The sequence below is a fragment of the Anas acuta genome, chromosome 3 (genome assembly GCF_963932015.1).
Source record: "Anas acuta chromosome 3, bAnaAcu1.1, whole genome shotgun sequence".
NCBI lineage: Eukaryota > Metazoa > Chordata > Aves > Anseriformes > Anatidae > Anas > Anas acuta.
The window spans coordinates 17473277-17493800 of NC_088981.1; the positions used below are offsets into that span (position 1 = coordinate 17473277).

The 20524-nt window shown below is 49.0% G+C and overlaps 1 protein-coding gene across 2 annotated transcripts in view; it reads right to left on the reverse strand.

The window, feature by feature from the left end:
* Positions 1 to 14399, reverse strand: part of GALNT14 (polypeptide N-acetylgalactosaminyltransferase 14) — a 66250-nt gene extending 51851 nt beyond the window's left edge. Inside the window, exons 1-2 of one of the 2 annotated variants that reach the window (XM_068675902.1) lie at positions 14074 to 14399; positions 6701 to 6894 (exon numbers count right to left, since the gene is read on the reverse strand). In XM_068675902.1, the coding sequence (XP_068532003.1) occupies positions 6701 to 6742 (42 nt within the window). In that variant the 5' untranslated portion in view covers positions 6743 to 6894; positions 14074 to 14399. The remainder of the gene's footprint in view (positions 1 to 6700; positions 6895 to 14073) is intronic. The other variant, XM_068675901.1, reaches the window with a different exon arrangement.
* Positions 14400 to 20524: the final 6125 nt, after the last annotated feature.

Here is a 20524-nt window from a genome sequence, read left to right on the forward strand (position 1 = left end):
CTTTCTGTGTATGCAGCTTGCTAGCCTGGCAAACTGTTTGTGATACCCCATAAATTGCCCTGAACGTTTGCTGTGGTTTTCTGTTTGGACTACTCCCTTATCTCTCCCTGAAATGCAGCTTTTTGTTTTTATTTATTTTTTTATTTTTTACGATAATTTACAATTACACAGGAATGAGGTGGGGAGGACCGATGCTGACATCCTGAGCATCTCCAGCATAAAGCACGTCGCAGCCTCAGTCAGGGCACACCTTTGCAGGAGAGGAGAAATCCCTCCTCCAGATATACTTAACGACCTCGTACAGGCTGACATTTAGCCTGTGGGTGTCACGGCCATGGCGTTACTGCCACGAGCCAAGCCCTGCCATTGAAACCTGCATTCACCCACCCCAGGCACAGCTCAGGGCTCGCTGCCAGCTCCCAGGCTCCTCCAGCCTCCTAAATCACACACGGCAGAAAGGGTAAGCTCTAAGCATCTGCAGCACTTTGGAGAAATCAGAGCTTATCTGGCTAACAGAGGCTTTTAGTGGTCCCCAGGCAGAGCAGGCAAGCAGCTAATGACAGTCTAATGAGCTGGGGAAAAAGAGCTGCTCTTTTGTCCAACAGGAGCCTTGTAACTGTTAGCTGGGCTCAGCTCACATTTTCAGCTGAAGCTTCAATGGGAAAAGCCAGGTTTATTCCAAGACCATTCTCTTCTTCATCTGTTACAGGCTCTGCTTTCCTTGAAACACTTGTTTTTCCCCAGGGGAAATGAAATACATACATATGCATATAAAAACACAGATGGATTAAAAGATTATTAAAAAAAAAAAAAAGATGGGAATTTCTAGCAGCATGGCAACAAGTCTGCTGTGTTCAGCATCCCTTCAAACAGAGTACAACCACCTTAAGTGGGAAATTCCTGATGGGGGAAAGCATGTTTCCAAAGATTGCGAGCTTTAATATTATTTGGCCTATTCTAACATATCTGGTAAAACACCATGGATTTGCTTTTTCCAAGCAGAGACAAACAGGTCCACTGATAAATCCCCAGAAGCACAGGGATGCCCCTCGGCTCCCCAAGGTATGTTGGCTGCTGCAGGCGCCCCCCTAAAGCATTCCCTCACCTCCCAGGGTAGCTGTGTACACCCTCAAACACTAAATTTGCACACATACTGGCCCTTAGAAAGCCTAGCATTACCAGAAACCTTTAACTGTGGATTTGCTTCAGTAAGAATAGGTTTGGTTTGTTTTTAACCGCAAAGTCCTCGCGTTCTGCAATAACAAATGTAACAACATCATGTTGCAGGGGTAGGAATTGAGAAGTAAAACTGCCTGTCAATGAAAATCAAGGCAGGTTCACTGCCAAAATGGAGTGAAACACAAAAGAAAGCTTAAATAGGGAGCAGAAAAAAATGGAAGTTGCATTGACAGTTTACTTCCATTCCTAATAACCTGGGAGAGAGCAGTGAGGACACTGTAGGTGAACTACCTGCTGCTCACTGAAATGGGGCTGTTGATGAAACCACCTGGCTGTCAGCTGCTCAAACTCCACACCAAGGTAAAGTGTAAAAGGGCCACTGCACCCCGTCACCGAAGGAGCTGGAGTCAGGCTGGGGACAGGCTTGGAGCAGCCCTGTGGGTGGGAGGAGATGCACTGTTCTGCACCACGCCAGGATGGACAGGGGAAAATATCCAGAAACTGCCTGCAGCACAGGGAGAAGTATCTGGGTGCCCAACTTTGAGGTTCCCCCCTCTTCTCCAGGCAGTGGCATTGCCCCCAGGAATCATTTTCCATAAAGCTGACAATTATCCAGAACATAAATTGGGATAGAGAGGAAAAATGGACACCCAAGCCCTTTGTCCACCTGCAGCGATCTGTCCTGTCCCTGGCACCTGGAGGTCTCCAGGCAGGTTGAGCTCTGCTGCAGCAAGAACAGTTCCTGAGCGCTCTCGGTGGTGACAGACCCCAGGGCACCCAGCAGGAGCTCACAGGCACTCGCTGGGGTGTTTTGGGCTGGTGGCCAGATTCACGGGACAGAATTTCATCCTACCCTTTTTCACATCCTCCTTCAGCTTCAGGTGCTTTTCTTCATCCCTCCTCCCCCCTTGTCTCGCGAAACAAGACTGCGCTGCCACGGGCACAGCTCCCAGTGACACCGCTGCTCCTCCGCACCCGGCCTCAGCCAGCAAACCCTACAGGCAGCCCACGGAGCAGACGTCTGGCTCGGTACCAGCACCAGTTGCTTCAGAAGACACCCACCGTGCTGCTTAGCTGCGCGTAGCTTCCTTACAAGTCAGGATTTTCCCCAACTTTTGCTGTCGAGAGACCTTTTCGAGTCACAGGACGCTTTCTGCCACCTGTTGTCCTCCTCTTCTGAAAACTGAGGTTCAGAGCAGCTGTACCAACGTCAAATCCTTTTACTGGCAGCAGCTGAGCACCGAATGCCAGACACCCAGCAGCAGCAAGTCCCAGCAATGAAATCCCACTCTGAACCCACCTCCTTCCCTCAAGATAACTCTCCATCACCCACCTGACCTGCTGTCAACATCGGACCTACACCGGTTCAGATGCCCAAAGCTCAGCAGCACACCCAAGGTGGGGACACGCTCATGAGCCAAGCAACAGCCTTACAGCTTTCCCAGTACTGCAAACTCTTTGCTTTCCCCTCTGACTCCTGCTTTCTTCTTCCTGTCAAGAATGACAGTTCCGCGATGATTTTAGCTCAATTTACATGATTTGGCTAAGATTTCTCAAAAATTTAGCCAAGCAGCTGATTTTACAAAGCATCCCCTACTAATTCTCTCTCTATAAAAAGAGCATCACCGCTGCCACTTTGTCTCCAGACGACAGAGGCTTAAAGCACTGCCACCCAACATCTACACAGCAGCCCGGGGGAGCTGCCAGGCTCTGCTTGGCTCCAGACAGACAACTGTCCACCAGCAAAGGTGCCACCAGCTCAGCTCCAGTAGATGCAATCCATGACCCCAAGCACCGAAAGAGTCATACACAGCTCCCTTTTTTCACCTTTGCTCTCTCTGACACATCCTCAGAGCCTCTCCAAGCCTTCCTGCTACCTGTAGAGATCAGGAGCCGCTGCACAGAAGCGGCACACTTGAAAGTTGGTGACTCTGACCCCTGCTTTCCTTTGCAGCAAACATGCTTTTAAGTGGTCCACAAGGAGCTCATTTCCCATCTCGTTTCATGCTCTGAACCCTTCCCCTGCATATTTTGTTTACTAAAAGATATCCAGGAAAAAAAAAAAAAAAAAGGAGATGAGCAAACGGGAGAGATTTAATGCTGCCTTTGAACCTCCTGGCTGGAGGGACTTTGGCAATTTGGCTGTCGGTGTAACGCTACTGCCAACAGCAGCAAACAGCAGAGCCTGCAGGAGCAAAGGGTCTCTAAATAAATATTAAGGGCACTCAACAGCCCCTGTAGCTGTGGTTCCCATGCAAGAGCACAGTCAGGTAGCACGACTAAGGCCACCAGGTGATAAAGCCTCATATGGCTCCTTACAGCAGCATTCAAATGGACTTGGGGTCCTGTAACACCAAGGAAACATTAAGGCCTTCAACAAATTCATTTCTGCATCACTGTACCTATGTGTAACACACAGAAAAAGAACTTGGGGTGGATTTCTGAGCAACATATGAACCCAATTGCTCCTCAGAAATAGATAGCATGTTCTTCAGGTCAAGTGTTAGCCTGTTCTCACAGGAACAAGACCCCTAACTCACTTATTTCAAGCTTTTATTTTCTCGGTAGATGAATATCATTCTAAAAAGCTTCCCACAGTTGGAAAGTACAGCCTACAGCCCTGAAATAGAGTTTCTGGAAACTGGGGGGGGAAAAAAGTGGGAGTTACTCTGCTTTACATTTCTGATACAGCAAAGGCTGCCAGTTCCTCCAAGACAGGAAAAAGATCCTGAGACCTAATCCTGCATTCAGGAAGACAGATGCTGGCTTGCCCAAGGCACTAACCTGCTGTTAGTACCAGGAGATCTGGGTGCTTGCATATACCAAAAGTCACGGTTCCCAGTTCACGTTTACACAGTGCTTCGGTCAGGTTTCTCTGCTCCAGGTAACCAACCACACCGCATGCACACCGAGCTGGTCAGCAGGTGTACAAAGCCAAGGAAGGAGTAAGTTGGTTTGCTCCTGTTAGGAAATCCTGGTCACCTCCTCATCAAAATATCCTTCCTTCTCCTAGGCCTGGGGCAGGGACCACACACTGGGCAGGTGGGCTTGGATGTCTGACTTTTGCTCCAGGAACATCACCAAGCTTGGCAAAGCAAGGAGCCTTTGGTAAAGCTGATTCACACAAAACCACAACACTTCCTACAAACAAAACAGTGAGGTCTCAGCAGATTTCAGGCTGGCTGTAGGCTTGATCTTCCCAAAGTTTTTAGAGTTGACCTATTTCCCCACATAGCACCTCTGCAAAGGAGATGCATGCCCTTGAAGCTCACGAAGCTCTCAGCTGCCAGAGCACTGAGCACGACAAGAAGTCTGCATGGAAGTGAGTATGTTGTGCCCCAGTAATGGGACCTAGGGTCAGCAGGGTGAGGTAAGGAATAAAATAAAAATAGTTGCTTCAAAACCGAGGAGGGGTCACCCAGCGTGCTGCAGGGATGTTCAGGGACATGATGGAGGATTCACGTGGTGACAGAGCAGTGTCACGCAGTCAGTGTCCTGCACGATAGGTTGGTGCTCCACAAAGGACCTCGAGCTGCTGGGAGGAGCGTGCTGCGTGGAGCCTACACACCGGGCGTGCTTTGGACCTGAATGCTACCCAGATAGTCATCTGTTCCAACTGGCAGCGCAGGACCAGATGGCTGGTTAATGCGTTCGAGTCTCTCTCCATCCAAATGACACTGTATTATTGCTCCAGAAAAACGTGGCGGGCATTGCAAACGCAATGGCTCCTCCCCAATCCTTTCTCATCCAGCTCTGCTCCCACCACCATGCAGGAGAGTACAAAAGCAAAATCCATCTTCATTTTATCCACAGGAGAAACCGAGCCATGTTGTCTCATATTTCATAGACTCCAAAAGCATGCAGCAGCTTTCAACCCAAAGCACCCCAAATCAACCCACAGGATAGGGCTGATTGTCCTAAAATGCTTAAAAAAAAAATAATAAAAAATAAAAATAAAAATAAAAATAAAAATAATAAAAAAAAAAAAAAAAAACCAAAACAACCAAAAGAACCCACCAGCCACAAAACCCCAATGCTTTAATAAAAAGAAGAACTGGCACGAGCCACGAGCCTGCTTCCACCTGTAACTCCAGTATTTTGTCCCTCAAACATACCCACAATTAACCAAAAGTTAAATGCAGAGAAGAAAAGATCTGCACAACCTCTCCTCAGCACAAGGGGGCTGAGGTCAGTGCCTGCACTGCTGAGTGCTTTTACTTGCCTCGTATTTGCAAGCCATGCACTGATGTGTTATGAGGTGTGTTTGTAATTGTCTGACGATGGCAGCGGTCCTTGAGGAGGAAATGGTGTGTGTCTAAATGCAGACAAAGCTATTCAGACAGCCAGGACAAAGCAGCCTTATTTTCCTTGATTGGGTCAAATTACATCCTTTGGACATATTCCTTCAGTGGCTTCAAAAAAAAAAATAATCTGCCTCTATTTTCTTGGCTTTGTGAACAATATTTAGAGAATAAAAGGTGGTTTATTTCAGAGCCTGTTTGTTTGGCAGTGCCTGAGCCCCCTCTCTCCTCCTATCCCTTTCAGATCAGGTTTATTGTTGGCATGGAGAAGAGAGAAAAACTAAACCCTCCATCGCACTTGATATTGGGGGAGGAGGAGGAATACAAGTCAATCTTTCCCTTGTCTGTTAGCCTGATCAGAAAATGAACCTGCGTTTCTTCTGAATCGTCTCCTGGCACTACATTTCCTGCTCTTGCTGCTGTACTTCCCGAGATGAGATGCAATCATTAGCTCATTTGCTGCCCCAAATAATATCATACAGCTGGAGCCTGAGCCGCTTTGCGGGAAGTCCTGGAGTGCCTCAAGCACAGCACTGCCAGCTGGTCGAGGGCAGGGACGGTCCTGCTGTGCTGCTGTGGCCTCACCTCAGGCACTGGGTGCAGGTTGGGGCACCACAATATAAGGATATGAACTACCAGAGAGTGTCCAGAGGTGGGCTACAAAAATGGTGACGGGTCTAGAGAGGAAGACACTTGAGGAGCAGCTGAATCACTTGGTTTGTTCAGCTTAGAGAAGAGGAGACTGAGGGGAGACCTCATCACAATCTAAACCTTTCGCACAAAGGGGAGCAGAGGGGGACGTGCTGATGTCTTCTCTCTGGTGACCAGGCCTGAGGCAATGGCATGAAGCTGGGCCAGAGGAGATTCAATATCAGGATATCAGGAAAAGGTTCTTCACAAGAGTGTGGTCGGCCACTTGGAACAGGCTCCCCAGGGAGGGAAGTGAGAGAGCCATGGGTTGGATTCAATGACCCTCGTGGTTGCCTCCAACTGAGGATATTCTATGACTAGGAATATGACTTATTCTTTGACTCGATGACTAATTTTTGTCTGTGCCCCACAGGGCATCAGCCCTCTGCCCTAGCACCAAGCCCACTCTCTCCATAAGACATGCAGTAAGGTTTAATTAAGGCTTATAAGGAGCTTTGCAATAGCAGGATGAAAGACAAACTGTTAATACTACTCTCCCAGCGGAGCAGCAAGTAGGGGGATAAACCTACCTCTCCAGCTATCCCCAGCTGTGGAAGAGGTTTTCCAAGCATCACCTGGGAAAGACCTGATGCATCTCAACTGCATGGCTCGTACGGGAATGCGTAGTGGGAGGGAAGCAGTGCTGATTAAGAGCAGTGGAGGATGGGGCCTCAGGTTTCTTCCTTGGCTCGCTTTTCCTACAAAACCAACTCCTGCTGAGAGACTGGAAACAAGGAGGGGAAGGAGGGTGAGAAATCAATGTAATTGCAACTGTGCTGTGTTGCTGGCAAAAGCTGAGCACTTCACTGCGAGAGAAATAGGAGAAAATGGCTTTTTCATTGCACAAGAAAGGGGACTGGGAGCAAAGCCCCCTGATTCATTAGGTCCTCACCCCTTTCCTTCTATAAACGGGAGGAAGCCAGCAAGAAACCAACAGCCATTACCAGAGCTGCTGCAATTAACAGTCAGTCCAATGCACCCTTTGTTGTTAGGCTACACACGATTACCACTTCACACCAATGTCTTTCTTAAAGAGCTCTGACTTTTGCTTTCTCCACAGACGCATCTCTGTAACTGGTTTTACTGCACCAAATGCTGCGCCGCCCTCGTGGAAGGGAATTGGTTATAATGGTGTTCGCACAGATGCAGTAGGTTGCTTTTGCATTTCTATGCAAAATTTCTTTTCCACTGGCAAATATGAGCTCATACATCAAAGATGGGAGCTTGTACACAGACATGTGGAAGCACCACTCTGGCATCCCATGGGTTGTGTTTGCTGCCAGCTCCCAGATCATCCATGGAGCTTATCTGCGTAGTTAGACATATGCCTACAGGGAAGGCTGGGGTGTTTTAAAAAAGGAACTAAAATGGCAAAAAAAAAAAAAAAAGAGAGGAGCCCAGTCCCTCCTGAGCTGACCACTCCAACACTACTCAGGCGCACCAAACCAAGTGCCAGCTTCCCTTGACAAGTGGTCCCATGAATTTTGCCATGTGAGGGGTGACTCCAGGCTGTGGGCTGGCTGCATATTTCAGAGGTTGCCCTCCAAGAGGACAAGCACGGGGATCGAAAGAACACTCAACACTGTCAGCACCTTCTACAAAGCATTGCAATTCCCACTGCCTGCCCTCTCTCTGAGCAGGCATTGTCCCCTTGCTTACACACTGCACAACAGCATGCACGTCTCCAAATCCCAGAAAAAAAACACTCTGCTCAAAAGCCATACTCAGGTATCTGAGGATTTGTCAGGACAGTAATGCTACTCTCATGTGGGCTTGTAAGACTGTGCTGTTTGTAACTTGGGTGCTCCCAGTGCTGTCCTTGCTCATGCTCCTCCTGTTGTAGGCCTACAAAAGTAGCTCAACAGACCATCCCTGATGTAGTCTGCCCTGGACTTTACGCCAAACTAACGAGATTTAGGAGGAAAAGCAAACCTCTAGAACCATGACATTACCCCCAGACTCAGTATTGCTATCTATAACCCTGGCACCCGGCATGCCCAGCTCCCCTCATCTGCGGGAAGGCACAGATCACACCACAGACCTGGCACCAAGAGACAGCTGGGAAGAGCAGGACAAGGAAACCCTGCCAAAACAGTCCCTGGGCCCTGACTACATTCAAGTAAGTCAGGAGAATGCTGTCTTATAATGGAAAGGAGTGAGCTGGAGAGAACTGCCTGGTTCAAAGACTGGTATGTAAAAGACCTGGTTAGAAGGCTTGGATGGACCTTTTATTCTGTTAAGCCCATCCCTAAGTGTCCCCAAGGACTTGGTGACCTCTGCTCAGGGCCTTCAGAGAGCACCAGAAGCATTTTTCACACTAACTGTCTTTCCAGAGTGGGATAAAAAGTATTTCTCCTCTTTTGATTCTCGACAGCTTTTACCAACATGACTCATGTTTGTTGACATTTAGCTACCATCATCCTTGCACGCTTCTCCATCCTTCCCTCTGATTTTATTTTTTTTTGAAGCACAAAGCCAGCACAGGTGCATGGATGGACATCCCACCGATCACCACCTCATACAGCCAACAGGTCTCGTTCAAAGCATCACCCGTCCATGACTATACCTGTTTTGCTATCCATCCCCTAGAGAGGCAAGGGAGGCCCTCAAGGCCACATCCCACAGCTGCTGTAGGGCCGAGCATGCTGCCTTTCCACACAGACTGACCACCCTGCCCCGTCCCTGTCCCTGTCCCTGCTTCCAGCCCTCCTGGTCAGTGGTTATGGGGGGCTGTATGTGGCTCCCTGCCGTTTTGAATCGGCCACGCAGTCAGACAGCTCCACCCAACTCCCTCAGCGAATTGAAAAATTAACAGGGTTTTCATCACCAGTGAAAAAATTCAAAAGGCTTTTCATTTACTGCCCATTGTTTCACAGATCTCTTGGAGCGTGCTGATGCCCAGGCAGTAAATGAATTAATTGAACGAGCTGTACAGCCCCATCTGCTCGCCATTTGTTCGTGGCTGGTTTATTCACCAAGGTGGCCAGGCTGTGCCAGGCCGGCTTTGACAGGACTTCTCACCTCAACCCGTTTCCCAAGCCCAGCAGAAGAAAAGCAATCATCTGTCTGCGCCATAGTCCTGCCTCACACCTCCAGCCGGACCCACAGAGAGGGGATGGGCGTGTTTTGTGTTTTAATGTTTTATATTTCCACATCTATTGCTAAAAATAGAGACGGGACACAGAAAATAGATTCTGCCCTGCGGATCTCCTGCACTGTTTGTACATCAGCACCTCAGGCATCCTGGAAAGTCTGTGTTTGCTCCTAGAGATTTCAAGGCGGGCTTTCACCTGCAGAGTACAGCACAAGTTTCCTCTTCTCCCCCATCCTGGACCTACCCAAGCCCTGAGCACAGAGCCTCTCTGTTCTATCTTCTTGTTCATGACAGACTTTGCCCTTCGATCCTTTAATTGTTAAGATCTGATTTTTTGCTAGAAACAGTTATTTTAATCTGTTAAGTGGCTCTGCTGTTATAAAACTTACAGAGATTTAAGATCTGGAGGCTGCCAGCTGAGCTCCAGGTGCTGATTTTTTCCTCAATGATGATAATGCAGAAGGAAACGCAGGCTGCTACGAGGCATGCAAGTGCAAAGCTGGCAAGTGTCCCTTTGCATTGAGGCCCAATCCCACAAGGTGCTGAGCTTCCCTGAACATTTAGAGCAAGCAGTGAGGATGCAGCACCCCCACCCCACTGGCGTGTGTGAGCAAATGGCTGTGTAGTGCTTAGGTTAAACCACAACAGTCTTTTTGGCACCCAACCTGGAGTTTCTTCAGCACGTGTCACCTCCTCCCCTGGTGATATTCCAAGATGTTCCTTGAAGGGATACCTTTGCTTTATGCCTGCCAGGAGTCACCTCTGGAGGACAAAGACCTGTGCCCCTTTTCCAACTGCTTTGTCAATGCATCCTTCCCTAGTGGGGGATCCCAGCTGCTTGGCTTCCCTGGCCTCTAATTCCATGCCCTCTAATTCCAAGCCACCGATGACATTGTTCCAGCATCAGAGCAGCCAGGTGACAATGTGCTCATCTGGGAGACAGCCAAAATCTTTTTGCATATCTTGTAGCTCACCCTGGGATAGGGATCAGGTGGTTATCGATGCTTTTATGGTATCTTCTTTGTCCTCCTGTGCAGGCCTTTGTTTTAATTTTTAATTTTTTAATTAATTTTGTTTTATGGCAAAACCAACTTTCAGAAGGACTTGGACTATTTTCTTCCCTTTCTCAAAAACTACTTCTGTGGTGTTACCCCACATGAAGACATCACCAAATGCCCAGTACTAGTCATATCCTGGGAGCCATCCCACCACTGCATTTGAACACCATCAGGAAGGAGCTGTTGCATTGCAAACATTGGTGCAAGTCAAGTGCATCTTGTTAGGTCATTTGTTTAATGAAAGAAACTTCTCCATAGCCTTTCTCCAACAATCCAGCCCAAAAAGGACCCACTTCAGCTGTCAGCTGTGCTTCAGCTGTCAGATGGAGCAAGCAAGCCAGCACTCTCAGGAGAACGGAAAAGGAAAAAAAAAATCCCGAATCCAACCATAAATGCATCTTTCAACCCCTTCTGCACTCAATGCTGGCCCAAAGCCCTGGAGCTGAGATCCTTTGGAGCCCCTCACTGTGGCAGGGCTCTGCTAATGTAGCCAGCTCTCTCCCCATGTCAGTTGGACACAGATTCAGCACAAAGAGGAGATGAGGTGACCAAGGCGTTGTCACCTGCACTCTCCAGCTCTCCATCAGCATCACACAAGGCTGTGCAGCTCCAACCTTACAAAGGCACCGGCGGTAGGTGAAACATCACCTCTCCACGAAAATCACTCCTCACGTATCAGTTTGGGAAATTTCTTACAATTAATCCCATGTGTCAGTTCCTCTCATTATTTCTCAAAGCAATTAAGTTATTAATTTCTATGTGTACCCCCACCCCCTTCCAAATCAAAGCGGAGCAAAAGGCCAGGAAGCAAAGGCTCCCTGAGCAGGAGGCAGGGGAGGGGGCTGGCAGTACTTCGGGCCAGGCATTTCTGCAAGCTGTACATTCCCACAGCACTCTGCCCGCCTGTAGGGTACTCTCAAGCAGCCTGATTTTGCAAGTGGGCTGAGCCACTCCAATCCCCTGGAGTCAATGAGAGCCATGAGGACACAAAAGACCAATTAACTTCTCCAAGTCCCATGTACCCAGCCAGAAAACCACCGGGGCAGGGAGACATGCTGGAACTAATGCCTGCGAAGGATTTGGAAACCCTACACTGAAAGTGACTGCGCAGGAATTACCGCTGAGTCTCAGCTAATCAGCAAAGCTGAGTGCTCTGCATTGATCACCCAGCGGATGCATGCCGTGTCCTGCTGGCCGCCCCAGCCAATAACCAGGCACTCCACCACCATCCCTCATCCCACTGAATTTATCTGGCTTCAGAAAAGGCAAGAGGAGGCTTTGCTTATTGCGCAAATAGAGTTTGACCTGCCCTTTGGGGAAGAAAATGAAAGAAAAAAAGACAGCAACAATACCCACACAAACAGCAGTACAAGACAACACATTTGTCCTGTGTACAGCTTCTCTTCAACAAGTTTCGTGGTCCTAAATGGAGAGCGTTATTTTCTTCCACACCGTCTGCCCCGCAAGGTTGCTGCACGCCACAGGCTGCAAAGCCAGCCCCAGCACATCACACTGACGGGCAGGACCCAGGAATCGCGGTAAAAGGCTGCACGGTGAGCAGCAGACTGAAAGCACAGGGAGGAAAGGATGAGCAGTGAAGGCGCTGATGGAGCTTGTGGCAGCCACGAGCAGAGCAGGCACCTCGAGGCACTACCAGCTGGAGCCTAACTACGAGGGAACCAAAGGTTAATCCATGCAAGGCATGATCCACGGCGTGCAAATGAGCACAGAAATAGAGCTGTACTGAGAGAGGAGAATGCTGCCAGGAAAGTTGATGTGGATTTGCTCCGTTTCTCAGCTGTAACCACGTTACAAAGTTTGCAGTGTTGTAGCAACCTACCACCTCCACTGCTGCCTTTAGGAAGCTGGGAGGACCGCTGTAATTGCTCGTGCCTTCGTTAGTGGCAGCCAGTCCCATCAACCAGGGAACGGGATGCACACTGCCAGGCTCATCTCTGGCTACAGCATCCCTGGCTTTAGCGCTAGCATCAGCTCAGAGGGGTTAACTGAAGCAGCATGACAACCAGCACATAATTCACACTACTCAAAAACGGTTCCCAAAGCCAAAAATGTAATGCATTAAAAAAATGAATCTGTACTCTGTGAATCTCAAGGGGATGCCACTGTTTTGATGGAAAATTCAAAGGAAGTGAAGGAAAGGCAATTTTAGCAGTCAGATTGCTGGAGTTATGGCAACTTGGCAGATGCAGCTTCAAAACTTGGGGCCTGATCCTGCGAGATGGGAGAAGTTTGCTTTGCCTGCTGTGGGAGCCCAGGCAGGCCCCAAACAGCATCAGGGAGCTGGAGGTCAGGTGTGGGGAGCAGGAAACGGGACCAGGGCCTGCTACAGGGAGCAGGTCCCGAGAAGCTGCAAAATGAAGCAGCTGGTGCTGAGCAAGAAGCAAGGTTCATGCAAAGAACACAGCAGCTGCCTGCAAGCATGGGAGGTTTTATTTTTCAAAACCTTAGGAGCACAGTTCTGACAGAAGGCCATTTACACAAAAGCACAGTTACCGTTACAAGAGCACTCTCTAGTTCTTTTTTTTTTTTTTTTTTTTTTTTTTCCACAGTGACCTCTGCTAGGACAGAAGTTTCCAAAAGCCTGAAGAACCCATTCAATCATTTTCATTTAATAAATAAATAAATAAAGAAAAGAAAAAACAACCGCTCCACATGGAAAAAAAAAAATAAATAAATCAAAGTAAGCTTTAGGAGTTCAGATTTTTTTTTTTTTCCCAATAAGGTTGTTAATTTATTTTCAGAGGTGACATACATGTGAGGATCTGTGAAGACCTGGCCAGCACGTATGGCTGCTGCAAGCCATAGGACAGCACTGAGGTTGATGCTACTGGTGCAAAGCTGAGCTGAGGGGCTCTGCTACGATAACTATTAATTTCATCAGGCCTCGGATTAGGTAACCAGACGTAACCCAATTTGTTTGCTCACTATTTACAGCAGTAACACTAAAACCAGGCTCTTACTCTGTACACTCTCAGAAGTTGACCCTCTGCCTAGCTCAGGCCACTTGCACCACGAAGAAACACCCCGCGACCTTGTACGAGCACAAGCTGCGTGCAACTCACATGGTTCGGGCAGGGAATCTCCTGCTTTTTCCTCCTCGTGTCAGCTCAGATGCTTTGCGCCTTTCTCCCGTGCTGTCACCGCGCTGCACTCCGAGCTGACAGCACACCACGGAGCCGTGCAACTGCACACACAACCTCCTGCCACCCAGACGGAGCTGGAGAGGCTCCTACCTGCACCCTGCCTCCCAGCGGGGCACAAAACCCAGGCCGAGAGCCCGGGGGCACGGCGGAGATGCCGGCCGAGGCTCAGCCCGGGCATCCCCCGAAGGCTCCCGGACGGTTTCCCTGGGGCTCGCCCCAGAGCGCAGCGCAGGGGCTCTCTTCTCGCCTTGGAGGGGCTGGGAAATGCCCAAATCGCGACAAGTCGTCGTGCCCTGTCCTAGCAGCAAAGCTGGGCTGGGGGCTGAGCCCTGGGGGACAGCGTGGGGCGGGGGGGCACGAACTGCTCCGCGGGGAGCACAACCCCACACGCACCTCGCCATCGCCACCTGCCAGCACGGAGCCGGTGCCAAACTTTCGGGGGAGCCTGGCAGCGGGGGTGTCCCGCAAATGTCCGGCAACTTCTTTCCCCGGGCAGCGGGGATGCCTCCGACCCCCAGCGGCAGCCCCAGCACCATGGGGGCTGCCCGCCCCGTCCCCTAACCCCGTCCCACTCCCCCCCCCCTTACCTCCGCCGTGCGCCCCTCGGGTCCCGCCGCCGCCGCCGGCTTCCTCCTGGCCCCGAAGAAGAGGAGGAGGAGGGCGGCGATCCACAGCACCCCCAGCACGGCCAGCGTCAGCCGGCGGGGCGGCCGCCTCATAGCGGGGAAAGGGGGAGGCTGAAAAAGTCCAGAAGGGGGAGAAAAAGGCGAGGGAGGTGAGGGACGAGGGGAGGCGGGGTGCCGCCGCCTGCCTCCGAGCCAGCGGAGCGAGCCCCGCTCCCTGCACGCACTGCAGGGGAGGGACCGGCAGGGGAGGGGCGGCAGCGCCGTGGGGAGGGAGGCAGGAGCCCAGGGAAGGGGCTCCCCTCCCACAGCCCGGCCCCCTCCAGGCACCCCGAGCCGTGCCAGCCCGGCCATCGCCCCCTCCAAGCGCCGGGGGACAGCCGGAGCCACCTGCCGGGCCCGGCCGGAGGGGAGGTGAAACGGGATCGGTGCGTTTGGAAGGGAAGATGAGAGGCTGGGGAGCTGGCCAGAGCACTTGGAAAATAAAATCCTAACCAGGGATGCGGAGCGGAGCGGCTCTTGGCGTGCCAGCCGCAGCTCGGTGCCCTGCGCCCCTCCGGCCACGGTGCTGAGCGCTCACCCCTGTCCCAGGGGATGCTCCTCGCTGGCTCTGCACGCAGCCTGGTACAGCTCCTTGCTGGCTCTACACCCTGCCTGTCCGTGCAGGGCAGCCCAAAACGGGGTATACAGGCATTGCCAAGAGAAATGAAATCCTACAGGACACCAGAAAGGAGTTGCCTTGCCCAGCTGTCCCCCCTCACCCACCTGACGTGCAGCCCTTGCATTCAGCTGGCAAGCACTGCAGCATCTGTGCTTCCCCATGCAGAAGATGTCAGAGAATAAATCAAGTATCGGAGCAGATATGAGTCATTTGTGTTCGTATGAAAACTACAGAACAAGCCCCATAAAACCAGGAACCCGTGCATAAAGTAACATATGGAATGAATCGAAGATAAGATGTCAAACGCTGGGAAGTCCAGTGCACGTGTTGTAAGCAATCTCTCCTATGCGTTTCCCACCCGCTGCTCCCAGTCTTGTTATTTCCTGCAGTTGTTTTGTGTCACTTGCTAATTTATCACTTGTGATCCTCACTCTCTGTCCTCCTCTGATTAATTTCTAGGGCTCGCTAAGTCCTTTTCCCCTAACGTAATCCATGCCTCTCAGGCCCAATTTTCACAGAAACATGCTCAGATAAAGATTTCATTAGCAGCCACAAATGGGGAATTTCACTTTGTTTTCAGGCCACCTGACTCTGAAGATTCTCTACCAGAATGATGAAATCCAGGTCCAGCAGGCAGGCTTGGGTCTCCCTATTTTCTTCCCCAAAGCATTGCTTTGTACCTCGGACTGAAGGATCGTTCACCTATGCCACATACCTACAGACCACCTGAGAAGCTTCCAGCAGCTGAGGTGCATCCGTGGTAGCATTTCACATGATTTATCTTCTTGTTATCTTGCACCTACCCCAACTCTTGGACATGGACTGTCTGCCACCTCTCACATACCTCCCTCTGATCCTTTTGGGACAGGAATCACTTTCAAGCCCAAAATATGCTCTTTCCCCAAGTAGAAAATAGCCAGCAGTGCTTTCCTGTCCCAGACAAAGTTACCTGGGCTGCCATATATAATGCAGCATTCCCCCTGGCATTTTTGCAGAGGGTGCTGGTCCCTAGCAAACCTTGCTGCTCCATGCTAGGAAGTAGAAAAGATTTTCCGGATAAAGGCGCCTAGCTGTTATCATTTAGAGGTGGATTTAAAAACCCCATCTTTTTTGTAATTCAGATTTTCATTTGTAATATATTATAAAATATAACGGGAAATACAGAAAATATCAAGGAAATACACTACAAATTAGATAGCAGGAAAGATAATAAATAGGCTGACCTGACAGAACTACGATCAGATAATGCTCTTATTACCTTGAGAAACAACTCCCTCTGCTGAGGGAAAGCTTTACTGGCAGGGCTCAGCATGGTGATGAATAACCTAGCAGAGATAATGGGCAAAGGCCTCATCCTTTCCTGCTGTCACCACCGTTATGCCAGCAAGGAGCATCTGTCACCGTGCCATGGTGACAATATACAAATCCTTGCCTGACAGAGCTGCTTCGTGCAGATGTCCTGCAGTGAGACGGAGATCCGAGGAGCTCGGCTTCTAGGAAAGTATATTCCCACTGACTGCTGAAGGTACGGTGTGCACGGGTATGCTGGGACAGAAAATGCATTGAGCAGGCAATAGCAATGGCTACTTCAACAAGAATGAGGCAAGAGTACAAATCTTCAGGTTAGGTGTTAAAGGCAGACTTCCAGAGACTCATATGCAAATCTTACTACGATTCGGTAAAAAACATGGCAAGAAAAATATGTTCTGTTTTATTACCGATAGCTGTATCTTCCCTATTTTTTCCTAATTTTTCATCTGCCAATCTCAGCAGCTTCACAAGTGAGATTAATAACATACTACCTATCTCCAGGAGAGCAGCAGCAGAGACAGAAAGAAATAGTCTAGGAAATGGGAGTTTAGCATGGGCAACCACAAATGTATAGAACTGCAGAGCACATAGCACTATACGTTTGTACAGAACCAGTGTTTGTACAGAACTCACCACTGTTTATGGCAGCAGAGCTTCTTCATGCCGAGGTGCTGCTTGTGGCAGCAGTTATGACAGAAGGAATTTCTTTGCTGTTGTTGTTTTTAATCTTTATTTTTTAAAAAACAAAAGGCTGTGCCTTTAAAGGTAGTACTGTGGCAATACACGGCTGCACAGGGAAATGGATTTCATTCAGTGGCCAACAGTACAATTATGGTCCCTGATCCCTGCTCCAGGCTTGGAAAAAGAAGCAAATACAGAGATTTGTTTTCACTCCTCTGGAAATTCCCCCTGGAAGGGTGTGTTCTACACTTACTGAATTTAACCACAGCGAGGACAGGGCTAGGAGAAGAGTGAGCACATCAGGCTGCTCTAAAACAGAGGTTCTGGCAAGTGCTGAGTGTCTCACAAGAAGCCCATCTCTCCATTGTCCCCCAGCAGCCAAGGTGCCAGGTACTAGCAGGGGCTGCAGGGGGAGCAAACCAACACGTGGCCATGACCCTGGCACCACCCTGATGGCCCCGACCTGCTCCCAGGGGATGCTTCAGAAACCATTCAACAGCGCTGCCTGCCTAGGTGCGGAGTTGTACTTTGAATGCGTCTTCTCCACTTGGGCAGTGATATCACTTCTGCACATCCTTGCCCACAGTTACAATCCAAAAAGAGAAGTGGAGGAATTCGTTGGCACCACTGGAATTGTAAGCAGACCTTTTTCAGTAACTGTAAAGTTGTGGGGTTTTTTAATTAAGCCATAAGCGTTTTTCTCTAGCAAACTTTCCACAATGGCATCTCCAGTTAATTAAAGGTTTAAACTGTCAGAACAGACTATGCATAAAAAAGTAAAGAGAGGCGCTACTTTAATAGCATTTGTTAATTAAAGCTCTGGTCAGTTGCAGGAACAAAAGCTGTTCTGCAAATAGATGGGAACCAGAACACCTCCAGATCTTCATCTAGCTCCCACCTTCAAGCTAACTTGTGTGACACCGATGGAGGAAATGCTGAGATCCCTCACTGCTGGGATGAATGCAAAGACATCACCATCGGGAGGCTGGAGGACCCCACCTTCCACAGGAAAGTCTCAATTACTACAAGATATTTTGCTTCTTTAGCAGCTGTAATCAAGCAGCCACTATTTGCACTAAGTTTAGTTCACATTCTCCCCAGGCTTTGTCTCCACTTGCTGGAGCACAGGTTTTCTGGCTTAGCTGCAGCCGTTTCACTCACTCCAAGCACTCCCAGGGGCTGGATGGTGCCAGTAGAGGAGGTGTGGGAAGAAGGGCCAGAGCAGGGGGAGATTTGAAGCGAGACACGTTGGCTTCAGCATGTGGCTGGGGGGACGTGCTGAGAAGCACAAGACCAGATGTGGTAGCTCTTCTGCTGTGGTAGATGGTTTATGGACCAAGTTGCAGAAAGAAAGAGAAAGTGGGGGAGAATGGTGAGGGCAAATGGGTGAGGGCAATCACTGTGCAAACACAGCACAGGGCAGATAATCTTTACCTGCAGTACCTGAGCCTGTAAGGTCCTTCGCACCCTGCAGTCCTCATTGCAGCTGCACCCATGCTCCCCGGGGACTCCAGTACCACAGCAGCAAAGTGGGAAGGCAGTGGGGCATCAGGAGGCAGCGCTGCTCAGCTGGTTCCCAGGAAAACAAGCTCCAGGAGATGGTGCTCCTGCATGCATACGGATACATCCTCCATCTCTAACAGAAAGCAAAGAACCCTGCCAGCATTCAGAGCAAATCCTCTTGTTATTCTCAATACGTTGAATCAGTCATTTTATCCAGCTGCAGGACTGCGTCCCTTAGACACATTCAAGAACATAATTGCAGTTTGGACAGGTGACATTCACAACAGAACAAGTCAATTGATCAGTGAAAAAACAGTCAAAGCTTTGTCCTTAAATCACCTTTAATTCCTCTTTCCATTTGTGTGCAGGTGTTAAGCACATTTCAGAGCCAAATCTCAACTTCTGTGATATGTAAGCATGGCCTGACGCCAACCAGGATTTAGGCATCGATTAACACAGCTGGCAGTATGCAATACTGCCTCAAACTTCTTGTGAGAAGGAGCATTTTCACAGCTGGATGTCAAGTTTTACCCTCCTCTTCCTCCTAGAGTTATTTTCATAGAAAATTGCCTGACTATTCAGCCCTCCCTTCTTCCAACAGATCTTAAAACCAAAAGGAATGAGCTACACACCATCTAACTTCTTAAGATTTCATCCACAATGTTTAGGTGAAGTGTCTCGAAATAGACATTTCTTCCATACACAAGCAAATGCTTTAAGTATAAAAACAGTGACTGATACTTGATCAGGCCATCTCCTGTTCTCAAAGCGAAAGATCCAATGTGCTAACAACTAACCCCTTATCTCCTTGAAAAATAGTTAAAAGCCAGCATTAACTCTTTGCAGAAAGCAGACATAACCTGAAAGTCCATTTTTCTAGAGCTCTCGAACTTCCCCCAGTCCAGGTGATGGCTAATTTTCCTTTGGGAGCCTGGTCTTGCCTGCCACCAAAGTAACTTTATAGAAATTCAGGTTTTTAATTTTTGTTTCATATCCGTGTAAACCTTAGCAGATCCATTGTGTTCTACAGGAAAACACACACACTGCTACAAATCCTGTCTACCTACGGGGGAACAATATTCTATGCTGAACATGCTCAGGTGCACTAACATCTTGTTTCCCTTCACCATATCATTGTTGCTGGTTAGAAGACAAAACAGTGGTTTGGTTTTCCCACCAGTAGGACAAAACGTCAAGGCTGCTGTTCAGAAAACAAACGTTTAATTGGACACATGATTTATCCTTCCCTACATAACGACTCATCATTAACATATTCAAACCTGTTAGAATTTGTTAGCCCCAGAGGCTCTTGTTGGATCAGAACAATCAATAGATGCAAACAGAGCAGGTAAAGAATCAATCTGGATGCTAAGAAGTTGAAACATTTTCCATTGGGAGCCATAACAACTCCTACCAAAAAGGCATTTCAACAGATGGTGCTATGACCAAGGGAAAGTCTAGGTAGCAGCAAGGCAGGCGAGGCACACAAAATAAGAAATACATTTTGATTTAACTGCACAGAGCAGAGCTTCCTCGGGACAACAAGACATGCTCCGAACAGAGTAGGCTGTCCCACGCAGGAGGGTTATTTCACAGGAAAGTCTGTGTATGCCAGAAAATTGGAGGAAACTGTTCCAAAGGTTCAGGCTCTGATCTCTTTGCAGTAATGAGCACACAAGAAGATGATGCATATGCATGTGAACCTAATTAAGAGCGGTAAAGCCTGGAAGATTGTCAAATTTCTCGGCAATTACCAACTTAAACACACACAAAAATTAAGATGGCCTTATAAACAAAGGGAAGTTACTGTGCAAAGTGCCTTGCCTCATTATGGTTAGCTGAAGCTTGAGCAGCAGGCTAGCTAGCAGGGAGGGAGGGATGGAGGTGGCGGGGTGGTAGCTGCCTTCCATTAGCAGCAGGTGGTCTCCCTGGGATGGAGGCAGGATGCTGACATCCTTCTGCTCTTGCTGAGGCATCTCAAATGCTCCCAAAATGCTTTATCAGAACAGAAATAGAAAGAGGAGGGCGCACGTGACTGACAGCTTGGGCTCCTCCGTTGCTTTTTGGGCCTTTCTAATGAAGAGCATTCATGGACAGAGAGCTACCCTGCGAAAATATATTCACTAAATAAATGTGGTAATTATACTGTATATTATTCACAGTAGAAACAGCAGTAGGGAAGTTATTTGCATAAGAAATGTGGATTATTCATGTAAATGAGTGTGTTATTTGCTTGTAGAAGAGATCAAGTCTTGCCTA